The 19,222-nt window shown below is 38.1% G+C and overlaps 1 protein-coding gene across 1 annotated transcript in view; it reads right to left on the reverse strand.

Moving 5' to 3' along the window:
- Nucleotides 1–6,129: 6,129 nt before the first annotated feature.
- Nucleotides 6,130–19,222, reverse strand: part of ABCA12 (ATP-binding cassette, sub-family A (ABC1), member 12) — a 169,772-nt gene continuing 156,679 nt past the window's right edge. Inside the window, exons 46-53 of the mRNA XM_005882288.2 lie at nt 18,517–18,626; nt 18,076–18,217; nt 16,672–16,806; nt 13,906–14,009; nt 12,649–12,741; nt 11,474–11,579; nt 8,984–9,121; nt 6,130–7,253 (exon numbers count right to left, since the gene is read on the reverse strand). Of these exons, the coding sequence (XP_005882350.1) occupies nt 7,152–7,253; nt 8,984–9,121; nt 11,474–11,579; nt 12,649–12,741; nt 13,906–14,009; nt 16,672–16,806; nt 18,076–18,217; nt 18,517–18,626 (930 nt within the window). The 3' untranslated portion in view covers nt 6,130–7,151. The remainder of the gene's footprint in view (nt 7,254–8,983; nt 9,122–11,473; nt 11,580–12,648; nt 12,742–13,905; nt 14,010–16,671; nt 16,807–18,075; nt 18,218–18,516; nt 18,627–19,222) is intronic.

Here is a 19,222-nt window from a genome sequence, read left to right on the forward strand (position 1 = left end):
CAGGCTCAGCTCTTTCTTCCTCTTGTCTATGGCAATTGAGTGAATATCCATTTTCTAAAAAGCTGCATTGGTTTTTAAATGTAAGTTTAAGAGACTAAAGGCTAGGGCATAACTTGCTTTTTACATCATTTAAAACCATTATTGGATATCCGAAAGGCTCTTCTTCCCAATTCTAATTTTAATGCCATAATTATACCACAGGTTTTCAAAGAATATTAGTACCTGGGATTTGCACTGAGGCACCATTTATAGTTCTATCTATGGAACCAAAGACTGATATGAATTTAATAAGACTCCAAGGAGTTATATATTGTTTTTGAACCTTTTCAGTGAGATATCAATTATCCATTGCAGATAGTGTTCGCTAATCTGACCTACTGAATCAGAGACTCCAGGGAAGGACTTGGAAATCTGTATGTATTAAACAAAGGGCCCTAATTGATTCTTATTATTAGGGAAGCCTGGGAACATTGCTCTGAGTTAAGCTTTACAATCAATAAAGAATGATGACACAAAATCACTACGTCTGAAACACTGTGTCTTGATTGCAAGTGCTATATCATCATGTCTAAAGAAATAAGGATGCATCAAAAAGGAGTTGGTTGGCCACAGAAGCACTGAAAAGAGCTTCTCAGAGACAAAGAATGGCAGAGCTCAGGGCTCTCTCAGCTCTAAGGAGGGAAGAAAGTTTTCAGAATCAAGAACGAGCCTTTTGAAGGTGTATCCTGCTATGGAGATGAATGCTTCAGGCTCCAGCAGCCTGATGACATTAAATGTTGGAATCATCTAATTAACTCAACTTGCCCCGAGTCTCTGCTCTGCAAGCAACCTTCTGATTAAAGCTTGACTTCCTATATAGTGTGCTTGTGGGGACTTCCTATATAGTGTGCTTGTGGGGACTTCCTATATAGTGTGCTTGTGGAGACAGAAAATGCACTGGCTTGGTGGGGGGAGGGAGGTAGGAATGGTTAATTAAAGTTCTCCTTGTAAATCAGTAATCAGACACTCAGATTTTACCCATCAGTGCTCTGGACCTTCATGTGAGTCCATCCGTGGCTGATATATCCCCTGTAAGCTGATAGGCTGTGATTCTGAACCTGCAGAGCTGAGGTGAAGTGGAAGGTGGGGTCTGTGTTTCTGTGAAGAAGAGACCTGCCTGGACAGACCTGCCACAGCCTCTAGCCTTTGAAGCTTTTCCTTATTTGCCTTTCTGATGATGATGCCTTTCCCTGTAGCCCAAGGCATTTATCTACTGGGGGTTAGAGAGGTTTGGGGATTATAAGGGAGGGAATTTAGGGAATTAGAAAAATTCCAGAAAGGCTGTGGAAGAAAACAAGGTAATACTTAGTTTATGACAAACAAAATAGGAATACGCAGCAGAACTGAAGGACAGGGTATTATTTTAAGAATGGATTTGCCTAATTTCTCTGACTTTCCACCTCACATTCCGTTTTGTAGATTAATAGTTTAGATTGGAAAACTAGAAATGAGTTCAAGGTCACAGAGTTTTTTTTGTAATGTAAAGAAATATACAATTTCAGTCTTAAAATTTGCTGTTTATTATAGAAGGGGGATCTGATGTAGAGAGGGCTTTCCTGCTTTCCATTCTGGGGAACTAAGGAAAGGAGAGAGGAGGCAAGATGAGAGAAGGATGAACTTAGTGCTAATTTTCTACTCTCTGTACTTTGACAACAGAGTATGTGTGTGTGTCTCTTTGTGTTAAATAGTCATTAAATTGGCTTAATGTAGAAGGTAAGCTACTGTGTGTCACTCTGGGACATGCCACATCAAAGTAGACTAGACTGCACAGGACAGTACATTAAAGGAGATGTTGGGTCTTGGCTTGGACACCTGCAGTTGACTGTGGCATAGTCTCTGACTTGAGAGCAGTGTCCCTGTCTTGTCATCCAACCTGGTAGGACTAGGTGACCTCTGAGCTAAGGGTAACCTGTGGTGCCTATGGAAGAAATGGAACATGTAACAAACATCCAAGAAGCACTACCAGATACTGACCAAGCCAAGAAAGACCAGATCACAAGCTATGAAAGTTCAGGCTTCAGTCATTAATCCTAACAAGGAAAATAGTACTCAAGGAACAGGGAACATTATCCAACCCAGAGACCATCAGAGGCACAGGGCACTATCCCTGGCAACCTTGATCCTTTCCTGCCCCCATTAGGGCATATAAGCTCTCTCTTCTGATAACTAATTATTTTCCAACTACTACCCATTTCTCTGCTTCCCTTTCCCTTACTCTCTTGAAAAAGTCAATTATATACTTCACCTCCACTTTTCCTTCTATTTTAAATTAAGGTCATTCCTGAGGTTTTCTTTTCCTATCATTCCACAGAAACTTCGCTTGTTAAGGTCACTCATGAATATGTCAAATCCAATGGCTAATTTTCAGTTCTTATATTAATTTACCCAAACAGCTATCTAGATAATGTCAGTGACTCCTTCCTTTTTAGAAACACCTTTTTGTGTGTAAAAAAAAGGAAAATTTGCATGTTACACATTCTTTTCTGAATGTTCCTTCTTTACTTGAAAAAATAGTGTAATGTCTCAGGATGCTCTCTGGAGACTGTTTCTCTGCTTTAGGTGCACCCATCTCCCTGAATATTCCCATCCAGATTTGTAGCTTGAATTTTCATCTACTATATATATATATCCACGTTTAAAGGCTGTTAAATCACATTGTTTACCCATATCTTCAGAAAAAATCACTTCTACTGTCGTGGTAAATAGCTTGCTTCCCTATTTATAATGGTCTGGCCCTCTAGCAACTTCAGCGTGAAATTATAGCTAATTTGCCTACAAACGTCAGGTGATCATAATAATCTGGCCACTCAGTGTATATGCCAATCACCACCACACTTTTTTCTCCAGTATGGACCTTTTCCTGGACTCCAGATGTATAGATCCATCAGGGCACTCAACACTTCCTCTAGATTGTCTACCAAGCATCTTAAACTTAATGTACTATAAATTTCTCCCTAAGCTCTTAATTTCCCCCTTAAGCCTGCCTTTGTCTCTCCACTTTCACCATTTTTCAATAATGCCAATTCCATTTATTCAAAATTCTTGAATTCATTCCTGACTCCTTTTTTTTTTTTACATATTCCTCACTAACCTGGCAGTGAGTCCTGTCATTTTTGCCTTCACCATAGAGTATAAGTAGAATCTGACTTTTTCTTACCAGCTCTGCTCCCACCTTATTCTGCTGCACTGGTTTCCTGGATTTCCCTAACTTCCACGTTGCCTCACTAAAGTGTGTCCTCCACAGCTTCCAGAGAGGTCTTCCAGGTGTGGCTGGATCCTGCGGTTAAAAAAAAAAAAAGGCATCAAGTTTGGTTTATTATTCCATTTGTCAGTTCTGCCTGTCTCTGTTTGACTTTATCTAATGTGCAACCTCTTTCTCATATTATGGATATGATGGCAACTGGGAGCCCTGGACTCATCTCTACTCAGTAGAGAAATCCCAGGAAAAGGAAATAGCTCTCCCAAAATTTAAATATTAATACATATTTAACAACTTTGCTGGAGTCACATGTCAATCATGCACCAAATCATAGGTCCTGTGCCTGGGAGGAAGTGGGGCCACCATCATGGACAGCCTCATTGAGACAACCTTGAACAGAAGAAAGTCAACCACAGAAATCATAACGTGACTGGGACAAACAAAAAGATAGCTAGCCACTATAATTTAATACATTGTGTTTTTTTTAAATAATTTTATTGATTTTTTACAGAGAGGAAGGGAGAGGGATAGAGAGTTAGAAACATCTATGAGAGAGAAGCATCGATCAGCTGCCTCCTGCACACCCCCTACCGGGGATGCGCCTGCAACCAAGGCACATGCCCTTGACCGGAATCAAACCTGGGACCCTTCAGTTCCCCAGGCCGACGCTCCATCCAGTGAGCCAAACCAGCCAGGGCACATTGTGTTTTTTGAAGAGAGTTATTTAATCCCCTTGATCCTATTTCTCCATCTAGGGACAATAACACTTCTCCGGACTGCTGTGAGGTTCAAATGACTTTATACATATAAAGTTGCTTTGTGAAAAATGCAATTATAAACTCTGTAGTATAAATGTTGGCTATCAATAAATGGAGGTTAGTCCATCAGTGGCTGATAAAATAGCGATAGATACAGAGGATGACCTATAACTTTTAACAATGGCATAGGTGTAAACAAAAGGCAACCAAAGGGTTAACATATTTATCAGAGGGAGACAAAGGAAAATCAAGTTGACAATCAGGTGAGTAGGGTTAATTACATACTTCAGTGAGTAATGACTACAGGTACATATTTTGCAAAGAATTATTGAAGGGAAAAAATGTTCTCAAACAAGGCTGCAACCCAGGTGTTGGCCAGGGCTGGTTTGTCATCCATGTGCTCAACTGAGAAGAATCTATTTCCAAACTCGGCATTCCGTTTCCTGCACATCATCTGGTTGAGGGTCTCAGTTTCTTGCTGGCTGTCAGCTGGAGTCCACCTTTGCTCCTTATAGTTGTTGGCCAGAGGCTGCCTGTAATTTCTTGCCAGTGAGCTTCCCCAACATGGCCTCTTACTCTATTAAAGCCAGCAAGGGAGAGAGGCTCTTAGTAAGACATGTTACAATCTTGTGCAATGTAATTCCCTTCTGACCAATGGAAATCACAGTTCCCCCCCACACTCAAGGAAGGGAATTGATCACTCCAGAACATGAAAACAGGAAGTGCTGAGAGGTAGATAGGATGGGCTTGGAACCCTTCACATACATGCTCTGTGGGATCAGAAGCTCCATTCTGCACATATCAGAGGCTCTCGGTCTCATGGCCTCCTTGCCTCTAAGCTTCTCCTTCTCTGTGGCAAAGCAGTCATTGCACTCCTTTCAAAGAAGACATTAACATATCCCTTCCTCAATTTCCACTAGATGCTCATTCACATAACGCATTGTGAATGTGGCTGACTTCAATGAAAATGTAGCGGTAATGAGGGAAGTCCACAGCATGGCTGCACAGCAAATGAAGGCAATCACACATTTGATATTCATCGTTTAAAAGTCCATTAAACCTCTCCACTTCCTCACGAGACTTTGATCTCTGTCCAATCCTCAGCCTTCCACCATCTCACGGGTTCCTCCTTCCTCCACTTCCTTTCTCTCCTTTCCCTTTGCTTATCTTCCTTCCATTGCTAAGAAGCAAGCAACCAACCACCACAATAACAAACACAATGAACAATACATAAATCCCAAGTCTCTATATTCTTTCATAGAATTTGACTTTTTTTTTTTTTTGGTCGTATGGACTCCTGAAGACATATCCTCTCAGAGTCACACCTTCTATTCCAAAGGTTTATCTATGTATTATTTATATTCTACAAAGACATTTTCTATCCCAAGAGAAATTCTGTAGCCATGTGTTAAGATATATATTGTTAGTCTGGATATATTACAAATTAGGATGCATGTTCTGATAGAAAAGTATGAGGGTCAATAAGTACAGTAGTAGCCCTAGCTGGTTTGGCTCGGTGGATAGAGCTTTGGCCTGCAGACTAAAGGGTCCCTGCTTCGATTCTGGTCAAGGGCATATGTCCACGTTGCGCCTCAATCCCCTGTCAGGGGCATGCAGGAGGCAGCTGATCAATAATTCTCTCTCATCATTGATATTTCTATCTCTCTACCTCTCCCTTCCTCTCTGAAAAGAAAATAAGTACAGTAGTAGAATGGGGTGGGGGACTGAATTTAAACTGAGAACAAGGAAGGAAAGCTGCTCAAAGAAAGAATAACATTTCTGAAGACTGTTAGCTAGGCAGCAAGAGTTGGGGCACAGCATTTCAAATAGGGGGAACAACATAGGCAAAAGCCTGGAAATGGGAGGGAGCATGGCTTGGTACACTAGAAAAACTGAAAAGCCCAGAATGGCTAAATGTTAAAGAGGAAGGGAAGGATGAAGGGGATGAGAATGGAGAAAAGGATGAGGGTGGACAGTAGGAGCACATACATGGGACCTTGTAGGCCACGTGGCTCTAGTTTTTAGGTCCCTGGCTCTCCCCTAACAAATAAAATGACTTCGTGAATAATTTTTTTTTGAACCTTGAGTTTATTGATTTTTGAAACAGAAACAGTTGTGCCAAAGCTGGCAAACTTGTACACACACACATACACACACACACACGCAAATGTTACACAAAGCACCTTCCCTGAGGGCCATATAATTTGGCATTATTACGAAGTCAATCAATCTTATAGCCATTGAGATGATTCTGGGTCAGCCGGGTAATTAGCTGAAAATTATCTTCATATTCATTTTTTCTCCACAGGAATCTTTCCTGCAGAGAGACCCAGAATACGAGGCTTTTTGTAAGAGCTTAAAAAACAAACAAACTTGCCTGCCAGCAGCACATGGATTCTCTATCGGTTTTCAGGATTTGTATCTGCCCAGCTGACACACCTGTTTTTCCCTGAAGAGAAAGTAGCGTCTTGCTCTGCCCTGTGCCTGCCTATTGTCAAGGCACATCAGGAATACATCTAAGTTCTGTTTACCACCAGGGCAAACTGCCTTCCTATGACATTCTTGTAGAAAGCCATTGTGGGGGGTAGGGTTCAGTCTGTCCCCAAGTGTTTGCAGGAATGAAAAATGGCATCGTGCCCACTGCTTACTGCCAATGCTAATCTGGCCCTTAGCACATCACAGCAGATTCATTTATTCATGATGATTTTCATTCTGCTATTTGTTGGAAATATTTTTTTTGTTCTCCCAATTTTACCTACCCCAGGCTACCTTATTTTTCTTTTCCACTCTTACTTTTCAACTAATAACCATGCCTTTTAAGGTTTCTTTTTATTGAAAGTAATAAATTAAGACATTCATCTTCAGGTGGTTCATCTTTGCATAAAACCACCAGCATATACATTAGCATGCTCACAGCATTGAGTAGATAGGAATTCATTTCAGTAGCAACAACATTCAGTAACCTTAGGAAGAAAATTCTCCATGTATAGTTACTTGCTAGTCTTACACAATTGTAACTTTCTATACAGTATAACACTTTCAAATGAAGATGTCCTAAGGAAGTGGCATCTTCAAGGGAGTGGTGCCTTCCGCAGTTCTTCCTCAAAATGAAGCCATTGGCTTTGCTGCGATCAGGTTTGCTGGAGGTCTCAAGACTACAACCGTTCATCCTGTGAGTCAACACTTATGGTGGAGCCTTGGATACTGGTATCAACATTTCCATAGGATTTCTGGTCTTTGGCAAAGTTGATGAAAACCTGATTTTTTTCCAAGGGAAATAAAGCCATTAGTGCTTGATAAACCAAAGGAAGACATATGGTTAATTCACACACACATACACACTTGGAAGAGCAAATAAAAAAGATTAGATTTTATAGGGGGATGCCCACACATATATATACACTCTTATTAGGAGTCCTTCCTTTAGCTATTCAAATTTAATTAGGGTTTGAAAATAATACCTATATCTACAACTATAATTATGTTTATAATCATAATAGAAATCTAAAATATGTAGCTACTTATCTGTACCTGAAAGCTCTACATCAATATCTCTATCAAGCCAAAACAAGTTTGGCTCAGTGGATAGAGCGTCAGCCTGTGGACTGAGGGGTCCCGGGTTCGATTCCGGTCAAGGGCATGTACCTGGGTTGCGGGCACATCCCCAGTGGGAGATGTGCAGGAGGCAGCTAATCGATGTTTCTCTCTCATCGATGTTTCTAACTCTCTATCTCTCTCCCTTCCTCTCTGTAAAAAAATCAATAAAATATATTTAAAAAAAATCTCTATCAAGTATAAACAAGGAGACCAAACCAAACCCTTATCAAATGCTTGTATGGTGATGTTGAGAGAAATGCACTAATTTCAAGAGTTAGTGCACTAAAAAATAAAATTTGTATAAAAATCTCACATCAACATTATTTTCAGTAAGCCAATTATTTAATAGGAAGACATTTATTACTTTGCTTAAAATTATTAAATCTATGAGTCATCAATTCTTCCAGAAAAAATGGGAGTCTATTTCATGCCAGATATGGTGCTGGTAGTTGGTTACAAGTCAAAGGCTAAATATCCTGTGTTAGAAAAGCCATCCTTTTCTAAATTCCCATAGAAAATTGTCCATAAAGTGCAGCACCATTTATTGACTCAGAGGCCCCACGCCTCAATTCTGACCCATTACAGGGGTAGGTGCAATAAAATGTTCTATACATCAGGTTGGTTGAGCCAAATGATTCAAAGGTGATGAAGGATGCACCATGAAGCCCTGAGTTATTGAATACGAATGTAATTAAGACATGATATGAGTAAAACAAAAGAGTTCTGCCTTTGCCACTTTGGTTGCCCAGAATCTAGCAGACCTAAAAATCTGGCACCAGATTCTCTCCAGATACCCCATATAGTATCAAATTCAGGAAGCCAATCAAGGGAAATGGTATTTAAGAAACCTATCAAGGAGAAAGTAAGGAAAGCAGTTTGTTTTACAGTGAAACTATTGTTTTGTTGCTTTACATATGCACATAACTTGATGGCTATAGATGTCTTGTAGAAAGGAAAAAAAATCTCCTTTTCTCACCCTGGCCAGTTTGGCTCAGTGGGTAGAGTGTTGGCCTGTGGACCTAAGAGTCCCAGGTTCGATTCTGGTCAAGGGCATGTACCTTGCTTACAGGCTCCTTCCCTGCCCAGGACCTGGTCAGGGGCATGCAGGAGGCAACCAATCAATGTGTTTCTCTCTGTCTTTCCCTCTCTCTAAAAATCACTGGAAAAATATCCTCGGGTGAGGATTAAAAAAAATCTTCTTTTCTCTAGTAACAATAGTTAATGCTTTTAACATTTTTTTCTAACATTCCAAAATCTGGTTAGAAATCAATTAAATTTTTCAGGTGTGAGATTAATGTTGCTTTAACTAAAGCAAATAGAATGTCACTGAAAGGAAATGAACATAATGTGTAGTAATTAATGTGATAGTGTGCACAGGCCTCCATCTTACCTCCTCCAGAGTAGTCTGGCTCACTAAGAAGTTTGTGATATTTAAAGCAGTCTTGTTGGTTTCCAGCAGATCAAAAATGTTTGCTACTCCTCCTGCCGTGACTGGCACGTGATACTCGAGCATACTGAGGTGCTGATCCTGTGGGAACCAAAGGGAAAAAATGTATTTTGCAATGTCAGGTAATATTGACTTGACTAGTCATATTTGAGCAAGAGCCAAGGAAAATACTGAAATTTATTCCACTGGAAATGACACTACAGTGTAAATAATGGGTGTGTTTTTTAAACCAACAGCTTGCAAAGATGAGATGGAAAGTTTTACGAATGTCAAAGAGAAAACAAATTAAAAAGCTAATGAAAATTCCAAAGCATTTTATATTAGTGTGCACTTATAAAGTCATCATGGTCTTACCTGCAAAAAAATATTATGGGATGGTTGTTCAGATGTCAGGTTATGCTCTCAGCTCACATAAGTTTTTTCAGAGATAACATTTAGAAATTTCATTTTTTAAATGTTAAAATTCACCTAAAGGGCCAAGGATTAGTTGCTCAATTTATATTGGCTAAAGGGGCTAGATTGCAACAGCATTTCCTAGGAAAACCTCATTCAAATAACACTATATTTTTTCACACCTGACCCCAAAATTCTCTTCAACTTCTTATGTTAGTCAATACATAGGATTAGCATCTACTTAGTAATCTATTCTCATTTCCTTGGAGCATCTCTAACACCTGGCTTTTCTGCATATTTAATCAGTTATCATATCCCATTTCCTTTTCATCTAAAACAGCTTTCCAATTTCAACTTTCCTCTCTATTTGCACCATCAGTATCATTAACCTGAGGTTGATCACTCCAGGTCTGAGTTACTGCGACCACCTCTTCAGAAGCCTAGAAACTATTTACACTCACATACTGGCCCAAAAGCAGCAGGGTAATCTTTTCTAAACACTAGCTTAATCAGGATGTTGTCTTGCTCCAGAATCTACCCCTGGAACTATATGGGTTAAATCAGGGCTGTGCATTTCAGCCTGGCTTTCCAGACTTCCCTTGCTGGAAACCCCTCCTCTCAGCCCTTTGCTCACTGCCCAGCCCCTCTCATTGACTTATTTTCACATCACACCTGCCACTGCAATCAGGATCTTACTTCATTTTACTTCCAATTTGTTGTTCCTGCTATTTCCCTTCTAGATATTTAGAAACCACCAGATGCTTGTAAAGGATGGTCTGTTTAAAAAGAAATAAGACTTTTATCATCACTGCATTTGTCTTGTGTAGCCCTGGTCCATGAGGAACAGACCAGGGTGAATGTAATCTCATCATTCAGCGAATAAGCAGGGACTTCGATCCAGAAATTCACGGAAAGAAAAAGCACTATGACCAACATGATTTGTGCAAGGAACGGGTCCTGTAGTTTTTTAAACTTGATTTTAATTTAGATGATAGAGAATGGGCTTTGATAAGAATTGTAAAAGCTATTATTTCCTGGAGAAGTTAGCTAAAGCTTGGGAGGTTGAGGAAAAGGTATTTTGTAGAGATAAAAGAATTGTTTTTAAAAACATATTCTATTTTGTTCTCTCCAATCACTTCACATTAATATGGTGCCTTATAGAAATGTCTTTGTAGATATTTTATCATTTATTTCTCATGCCAATCTTGTAACGGAGATGCCATTATTGCTATTTTACAAATGAGAAAAATGGGGCTCAGAGACTTTAACTGTCTTGCTGGAAATCACACAGGGAGAACTTGACTTCTGCCCAGGACTTCCAATTTCTTTTCATCACTCCACACATGATTTCCCTTTACAACAAGTATTTGCTATAATCATTTTGTTCAAGTTCCTGTACATCAAAGCTGTTATATAATCATAACCTTTTTTCATAAAGTGCATTTAAGTTTGGACTATGTGAGATACATAGGTGTATATCTGTAGGGGTCCGTCCTGTGGATACATATACTAGTAAGATGGAATTCATTGAATAATGTGGGTTTAAGAACTTGATTCCAAGTGGTTCTGCTCAAACCTTTGTGGACTTATCTTTTAATTGCTTCTGGCTGTGCCATTCTGGAATTCTTTTTCTAAACAGAAATAATATCTGTCATCCCTCAGTTCCCTAATGTATATATCTGGTAAACTAGTTATGTATACAACTCAGAAAGTAATACAGTATGGTCATAAAGCCTTTGTGAGGAAGAAATAAATGAAGGTGTGTGAAAAGATGACATTACTGTTAATAGCTACAAAAATATAATTTTTGTAATTATACAAAAATGGGTTTTTGAAGATTCTATTTGAAGAATAGAATTATTTGAAGTTCCTATTTATTTATGCTAAGTGGGCTTCAGAGTATCTTATATAAATTTAACTAATGAATATGTTAAGATTAACCAATAAAGCTGTGGTCAACTTGAAAAGGGCAAATGTCCACTACAATATTGGACTATCATGACCAGTCAATATAAAAAGGCAGGACAATCTCTTACTTACTTTTAAGTATGTTTTTGGAAAGTGCAGTTGCATGAACCTTGTGAGGGCCTCCATGCTAGCTTTGGTATTCTTCACGTGAACCTTGACAGTAAATCCTCGTCCAAACCTAGAAAGCGAAAGTGCAAAACACAATATAAGTTCCATTTTGCTGAAATAGCTCCCCTGGAATTCTAGATAATGAAACAGGACCCAAACTGACCGTTAGAGCCTCTTTTCTTATATAAAGACTGTGATTTTGTCATAAATGTTCAGGGCATGCTGCAAACTGGAAATAGTGAACTGCCACAGTTTTTTAAAATTTATTTCTACCGTTATACAAAGTCAAACTCTTTGGACAAAAGCTGCATTAGAAAAAATATATATAAAATCTTGGCTTTTTTGGATACCCATGAATTGACAGTTGACATTAATTTCTGGGGTGAAATACTTTCTAATTTAAAGTAAACAAGGTCTTGAGAGGTAAGTCATTGGGAATTTGGTGTCAATGGTAAAGATTAAAGTCATTGGGTTTTAAACATAGATAAAAGTATATATACTAGCTAACTGTTAGCACCAAGAGTAGAGTTTATATACAAGTCGAGAATAGCATATAAGGTCTCTTCCATCCTTTTTACTTATCTTGGTTAATGCTATCATATAAGAAAGACAGTTGTACAGATAAAGTTTAACATCATGAAGTTTGGATATATATATATATTCATATGCACTCTGGCAAATATAAAATATTAATTTCATTTTAATTTGTTAGTGTGATATTTAAGCACATTACCCCAAAATATTATTGATTAAAAGGTTTTGAATGAGATAAAAAATGTTAAATAGCTCACTGGAAGCTTGTGCAAATGAACATACTAAATAAAAGTTTTTGCCTTCCTGTACCTGTCAAAGTCTAATTTGTTATTTAGTAAACTCCTGAAACTGCCTTTTGAGGTTATATTGGTTGTGGATTAATTTTTTAAAGATTTTAGGCCATGTAAGTTTTGGGGTTATTAACTAAAAATACATCCAACCTTCACTAAGATAATTTAACTTTAAAATGAGGCAATGATTAACTTATCCATTCCAATTCTACTACTCGTTGCAGGGCAGGCTGCTGAGATCGTCCTTGGAGGTGAGCATAGTACCATCAGATTGATTACCCTACTCCATATGTTAAATACACATTTGCTCTTCACCTGCTCTTTATATGCTGCAAAGATCCAATGCACTGGAACCTTCCATTCACCATGATGGCCAGCCTGGTACAGAGAGCTTCACATTCTTCCATGCTGAAAGGCAGACAGCACAACCATATCAGAATTCTGGGCACAGAAAATTAGATTTCCATTCATGAACAGAAATTAACTATTTCATTATGGCACTTTAGAAATACGATTTTAGTTCCTTAATATGGCTTTTCCCTTGAAGAACTAAAAAAAAAAACTTTTTTAATATCAATTAAATGTCTTCACATAGGGTTTATTACCGCTCCTTCTTAAGCCTGAGGCCAACTCTCTCACTCGGAACACCCTATCAAGCACATTACTTCTTTCAAACTCCCTCAAGCTTTGACTTGAGACCTACATTTCCTAAAAAATGTTCCCCAAATAATACTGAGCTCTTTTCATTATGCTTCAGAGTCCATACTTAGTTGGTTTTTATGGTTTTTGTATTTATAACTGGTTAATCTGCATGTGATTACATAATTTCTAATTTCATAGACCATGATAACTTTATGTAAAAGTTCATGACAATTAAATGATTGGCTCCAGGATAGATGGTATGCTAGGGCAAGGCTAGGATAGAAACAAGTTTCTTGATTATAAACAAATGGAATACTTTTTCTACTATATGATAAGTTCAATAAAAGGGTGAACTTCATTCAAGGTCAACCTCACAAGAAAAACACAGGTGCTTCGGGTGCTTCTTTACTTAACTGATTGGAAGGGTCTACTTTATGGAGGAGGCCTGGGAACTGCTTCTTAAAGGACTGGTAAGGTTACATCTTGGAGAGACTTTCTGAAAAGACCATTTCCAGGGCACTATGAGAGGAAAGGTCAATGAGTGTCTGTGGAATCACGAGTCACTCAGATAGACTAATAGGAGAGGGTGTTGTAGGAAAAAAAGGGCTAGAAATTTACATAATAAAAGGCCTTGCATAGTAAGCCAAAAGGTGCTGAACTTTATGCAATAGCAACAGGAAGTCATAGTTGAGTTGTGAGGGTCATAAATCATAAGAAATTTGTTTTTAAAAAGATTGTTTAGGCCCTATCCCAGCTGGATTCTCACTATGTAACCTGCCTGACTTGTTCCTAAGACTATAAACACAAAATACTTTCATCTAATTGTGAACACTCATTATCAATATATATTACATGGGGATTACGTTTTCCCACCCATCATCCTAGAATCGTGCCTACCTATTGACCTGAAAGTTCCTGGACTCAGTTTACCTGTGAGATGTGAGGATGACTGAACATTTATTCTGTACTTCCTCTGAAATGATCTTCCAGAGGTGCCGTTTTGACTTAGGATCCATCCCAGAGCTTGGCTCATCCTTAATAGAAAGTTACAAGAAAAAAATTTATCAAATTAATTAATTTTTGATGAGGCTCCTCACATGAATCACTACATCTCACTTGCCTAGAACAAAAATCACTTTGCGAAGTCCTGCGACTAACTTGTTCATACTTAATAGACTTCTTTCTGCAGCTGTCTAAAAGCTCAGGATTAATCATTTAAAATTGACAATCTGTTTTAAAAAGTGTCTCATTGAAGTTGACATCCTGTAACTTTACACTTGTCTCTTATATTTCTTTGGAAAACATTCGGCTTCAATTACTGACAAAGCAGAGTTTTTACATTTAATAGTACATTGTCACATATATATTTGAAGCCAACAGCAACGAGATTGCTACCTTGCTCCTGATAGCAGACGCATGGCTGTGAGTAATAATATGCCATGTGAAGTGGAAAGAACACAATTTGAGTTTTCAGTTAATACATTTGAGGTATATATATTTTAAAAATATTTTATTAATTTTAGAGAGGAAGGGAGAGGGAAAGAGAGATAGAAACATGAAGGATAAGAGAGAATCATTGATTGGCTGCCTCCTGCACGCCCCCTACTGGGGATAGAGCCCACAATCTGAACATGTGTCCTGACCAGGAATCAAACCATGACCTCCTGGTTCATGGGTCCACGCTCAACCACTGAGCCACACCAGCTGGCTTGAGATGTATTTTTAGTTTTATGTCATTAATTGAAATTTCATACTTTTTGGGGAAATAAGCGTATGATTTTCAGAAACTTCCAAGTGGAAAGATATAAATTATATTTGAAAAGTAAATGCTGTTTCAAAAATTGTCCAGACATAAAATTAGAAATGTAGAAATGTAGCAAGCAATAGTAGGGCAAATAGATGATTAAACAAACAAGTTACAAACAGATGATTAAACAAATAAATTACAGGTTAAGATTAGGTAAAAATTTTATATATATATATATATGTGTGTGTGTATATATATATATATTGGAAAGTATGTACATATGATCATCAGTGGCTGTTTTTATAGTAGGGGCTTAAATTTAGAGAAAGAAATGAGTGATAATTTGGGTAAACAGTAAAGGATATATTGTCACGGCTCCTATTTTTGAAGATGATGGCACATATAGTAAATGCATATAAAAGAAAATATATTATCTTTCTCTCAAAGCCAATATTTCAGTGAAGCTCATTAATACCTAACATTTGCACAGCACTTTTAACTTTTTGAAGTACTTTACATCCATTATCTCACAGGAATGCCTAAGGATTGTTTTGTCCAATTTAAGGGACACTTACACAATAAAATTCCATTATAAGCATCGATTGGCAGGGATATAACACATTGTAAGCTCTGGTATTACAGAGAGTTGGGCTGTGCATCACTCCATCTGGGCAGTTTACATGAACTGATCCTCTGCATGACTTAATCCCTGGAATAATGTGGTGGTTTATAAGTGGATTTTTATTGCATATACTTAAGGCTCTTTTGGAGTATGGATGTCCTTAAATGAAGGGGATTTTCCTAAATAAGGGAAAGCTTATTTCTCTGAAATAAATACTGGGGAGCAGAATGCTATGTTACCCCTGTGTGTAATTTACATTCTCAGGTGGTCAGCTTAATATTCTAGCTCTGAACGAAAATATTTATATTTCTTGCCTTTGAAAAATTCAGGTAAAATAAAATGGCAGATTATCAATCACATCCCAAGCTAGGTAACTCATGGTTTTCCACAAGGAAATAACATTTTAGCACAACACATTGTCTTAAAATGTGTCTTTCCTCCTTTCTAGAAGTTTAAAAATATGTTAGTTCACCTCATCTGTTACCAATACAACTGATTTCTCCAGTAACTGGGAATCACATTCTACCATATTCCATTACTGACTCACTTGCATCCCCTGAATTTATTCCAGCTAATTCCCATTCCTGTGCCAAGTGTTTCCTCTGAAACTGACTGTGACACAGCTTCAGACAAAAACATATTTGAGGGCAACTGTCATGGAAACAAATTATTTGCTGATATACTATCAGCAATAAAGTGCTTTTGCAAAGCACTTTACCCAGTGGTCGGCAAACTGTGGCTCTTTGGACCCTTGAGTGTGGCTCTTCCTAAGCCTTAGGAGGACCCTAATTAAGTTAATAACAATGTACCTACCTATATAGTTTAAGTTTAAAAAATTTGGCTCTCAAAAGAAATTTCAATCGTTGTACTGTTGATATTTGGCTGTGTTGACTAATGAGTTTGCCGACCACTGACCTATACTATCCTTTCATGAGATAGTCTAGGTAAAGTGCTCTGCAAAATAACCAGCACATAGTGTGCACTTCACAAATGTTAATTCCAATAATGAGAATGAAATGTGACATCCAATTGGAAATGTGGTTCTAATTGTTCAGTAGCCTTTTAAAAAATATTTGTTTTTATTGATTTCAGAGAGAGAGAGAGAGAGAGAGAGAGAGAGAGAGAAACATCAATGATGAGAGAGAATCATCAACTGGCTGCCTCTGCACGCCCCCTAATCCCCCCACTGGGGTTCCAGCCCACGACATGGTCATGTGGCATGTGCCCTAACTGGGAATCGAACTGTGACCTCCTGGTTCATGGGTGAAGCTCAACCACTGAGCCACACCAGCCAGGCTGCAATAGCCTTTTTCATGGCTTCTCTTACCAGCAGTAGGATGGAAGGCTTCCCGATCAAGGCCAGTGCGGTGGATAGTTTTCTTTTTGTGCCGTAACTGCATAGAGACGTAGCCCTGTCCTTGTAAGGCATCAGGTGAAGTCTGCGCAGGAGTTTATGAACAGTCTACGGGTGGAAAAGAGAGTTAGGTTGAACTTCTACCAAAACCCTTAAAGCACTAAACAAAGAAACATAAAAGCTGTTTGTGAAAAGAGCATTTTTTAGTGAAGAAATATATACCTGAAAAATTCAAACATTTAAACTGAACATAGATTTTATTTTTATTTTCAAAGGTCCAATTGAAATTAATAATTATTTAAAAGATAAAAGTGATTCTGTGGAGGCTCATTTTCAAGTGGGATTCCCCCCCCCCCAAAGGTGTGGCATGTATGCATATGTGCATGTGTGTGTGCGTGTTTGCGTTTGCAATTGTAGATTATTCTTTCTGCTACATTAACACAGGGCTTCCTTGTTAAGCTTAAAAGAGCTAAAACAGAATTCAGCCTTTCTCAAGGCAGGTTTCTCATTGACGTCTTCACGGTTTTATCTTTCTTCTTACTGAGAGGTGAGTTGTCAGAAAGGCTTTAAGACTTTTTAAACTGACCTGGTATCAAAATTTTATCACATTAACTGAGGAATCATGAGTGCTTGTGGCTATTTTTGTACTTAAATAGCCCCGGCAAATAGTGGATTTCTAGGAGGATTTCAACAGATCCCTGGGGTTGCAAAAATAGAGGAAACTGCCCTGAGGGTTTACCATTCCATTACAAAGGCAAATAATTGTAGTGAAGTACAAAACCTCATTTGGAAACGATTCTTTTTTACTTGGGCATTCTGTAGGTAATTCCATTTTGTATCTGGACATTAAAGGATGTTCAGGCATCACCAGTCAAAGCTCCACCCACAGCCCAGGCCAGTGTGATCCTTTTTTTGATAGCTCTTAAAAAGTATGAAAGCCTGACCAGCATGACGCAATGGTTGAGCATCCACCTATGAACCAGGAGGTCACAGTTCCATTCCCGGTCAGGGCACATGCCCAGGTTGTAGGGCCAATCTCCAGTAAGGGGCGTGCAGGAACTAGCCAATCAATGATTAGCTCTCACCATTGATGTTTCTCTCTCTCTCTCTCTCTCTCTCTCTCTCCCTCTCCTTTCCTCTCTGAAATCAATAAAAATATGTTAAAAAATAACTGAACAAAAACTAACCGAGGAGCTTCTAAACCTGAGTTCACAGGTGTGTATATGATATATGCAATCAAGCTAATATGTATCCACTATCATTGTTAGGAGGAAATGTCTTCGTTTTGTAGTTATCAACTTGGTCTTGAGGGGATGGGGGGTGGAAAAAGAAACAATATGGTTTTCAAATGATCTAGTTTGTCACAGTTATACTCACTTCTTTAATATCCTTTTCTGGAATTCCATGTATCCTGGCATAGAAATACAAGTGCTCTTCCACAGATACTAGGTCATCTAAGGCATCTTCCTGAGGACAGTAGCCAACTAGTGAGCTGTGAGAGTCTACATGAGCCAGAGACCTGAATTGGGAGAATCAAAGACACAGATGAGTTTCAAAACTTAGTTCCCTCTCCATCCCCAAATGTTGGGAAGGCAGTCATGGTGATTAGTGGTTCTGATAAAAAGAGGAAAAAGAATCCCACCGTCAGTTACACTTAAAGTTTAAAACTTTCCACTTGCTTGAATAGCCATTCCCCCCCACACACACACACCTGAGGATTTAATACCATAACCATAAAAGAACATAAAGAATCTGCTTTAATTATTTTTTCATTCAATTACATAGTGCTTAGTATATTAAAGCACTTGTTTTTCATACCCAGTCTTATTTCTAATCAGAATGTGTCCACTTGAAGGAATTATGTCTCCAGTCAGCATTTTGAAGATAGTAGTCTTTCCTGCTCCATTCACCCCAAGAAGGCCAAAGCACTGGTTAGCGGGAGAAAAAAAGAAAATATTTAAACCTTAATTAAAACCAAAGAAATGTTACTATTGTGTCTCTTTCCTCATTTTCCTTGGGTAAAATAAATTACCAAGAAAAATAAATCACTCGAATTATTCATGCATATTGTAGTGCTTTATTGGCATTTGATAAAACTTTCTATTTTAAAACAACTGGGTAATAAATTGGCAGTTACATAATAGTCACTGGATGTAAAGTACAGCATAGGGAGTACAGTTAATAATATTGCAATAACTATGTATGGTGCCAGATGGGGACTAGATTTATCGTGGTGTTCAGTTAGTTATATAAATGTCTAATCACTGAGTTGTACACTTGAAACTAATATAATATTGTATGTCCACTATAAATGAAAAATAAAAATTCTTAAAACAAATGGGTACTACTTATGTATATTTTCCTCTCTTCCCTTTAACTACATTTGAACATTTGTAAATATATATGACTTGTTCTATATATATCACAGCACACCTCTGTGTGACATGAAAAAATACCTGAGTAAGATATGCTAACCTGACAAACTGATTGTATTTATAGATTTCACACAAACTGTAATCACAAC

The sequence above is a fragment of the Myotis brandtii genome, unplaced genomic scaffold, assembly GCF_000412655.1.
Source record: "Myotis brandtii unplaced genomic scaffold, ASM41265v1 scaffold702, whole genome shotgun sequence".
Lineage (NCBI taxonomy): Eukaryota > Metazoa > Chordata > Mammalia > Chiroptera > Vespertilionidae > Myotis > Myotis brandtii.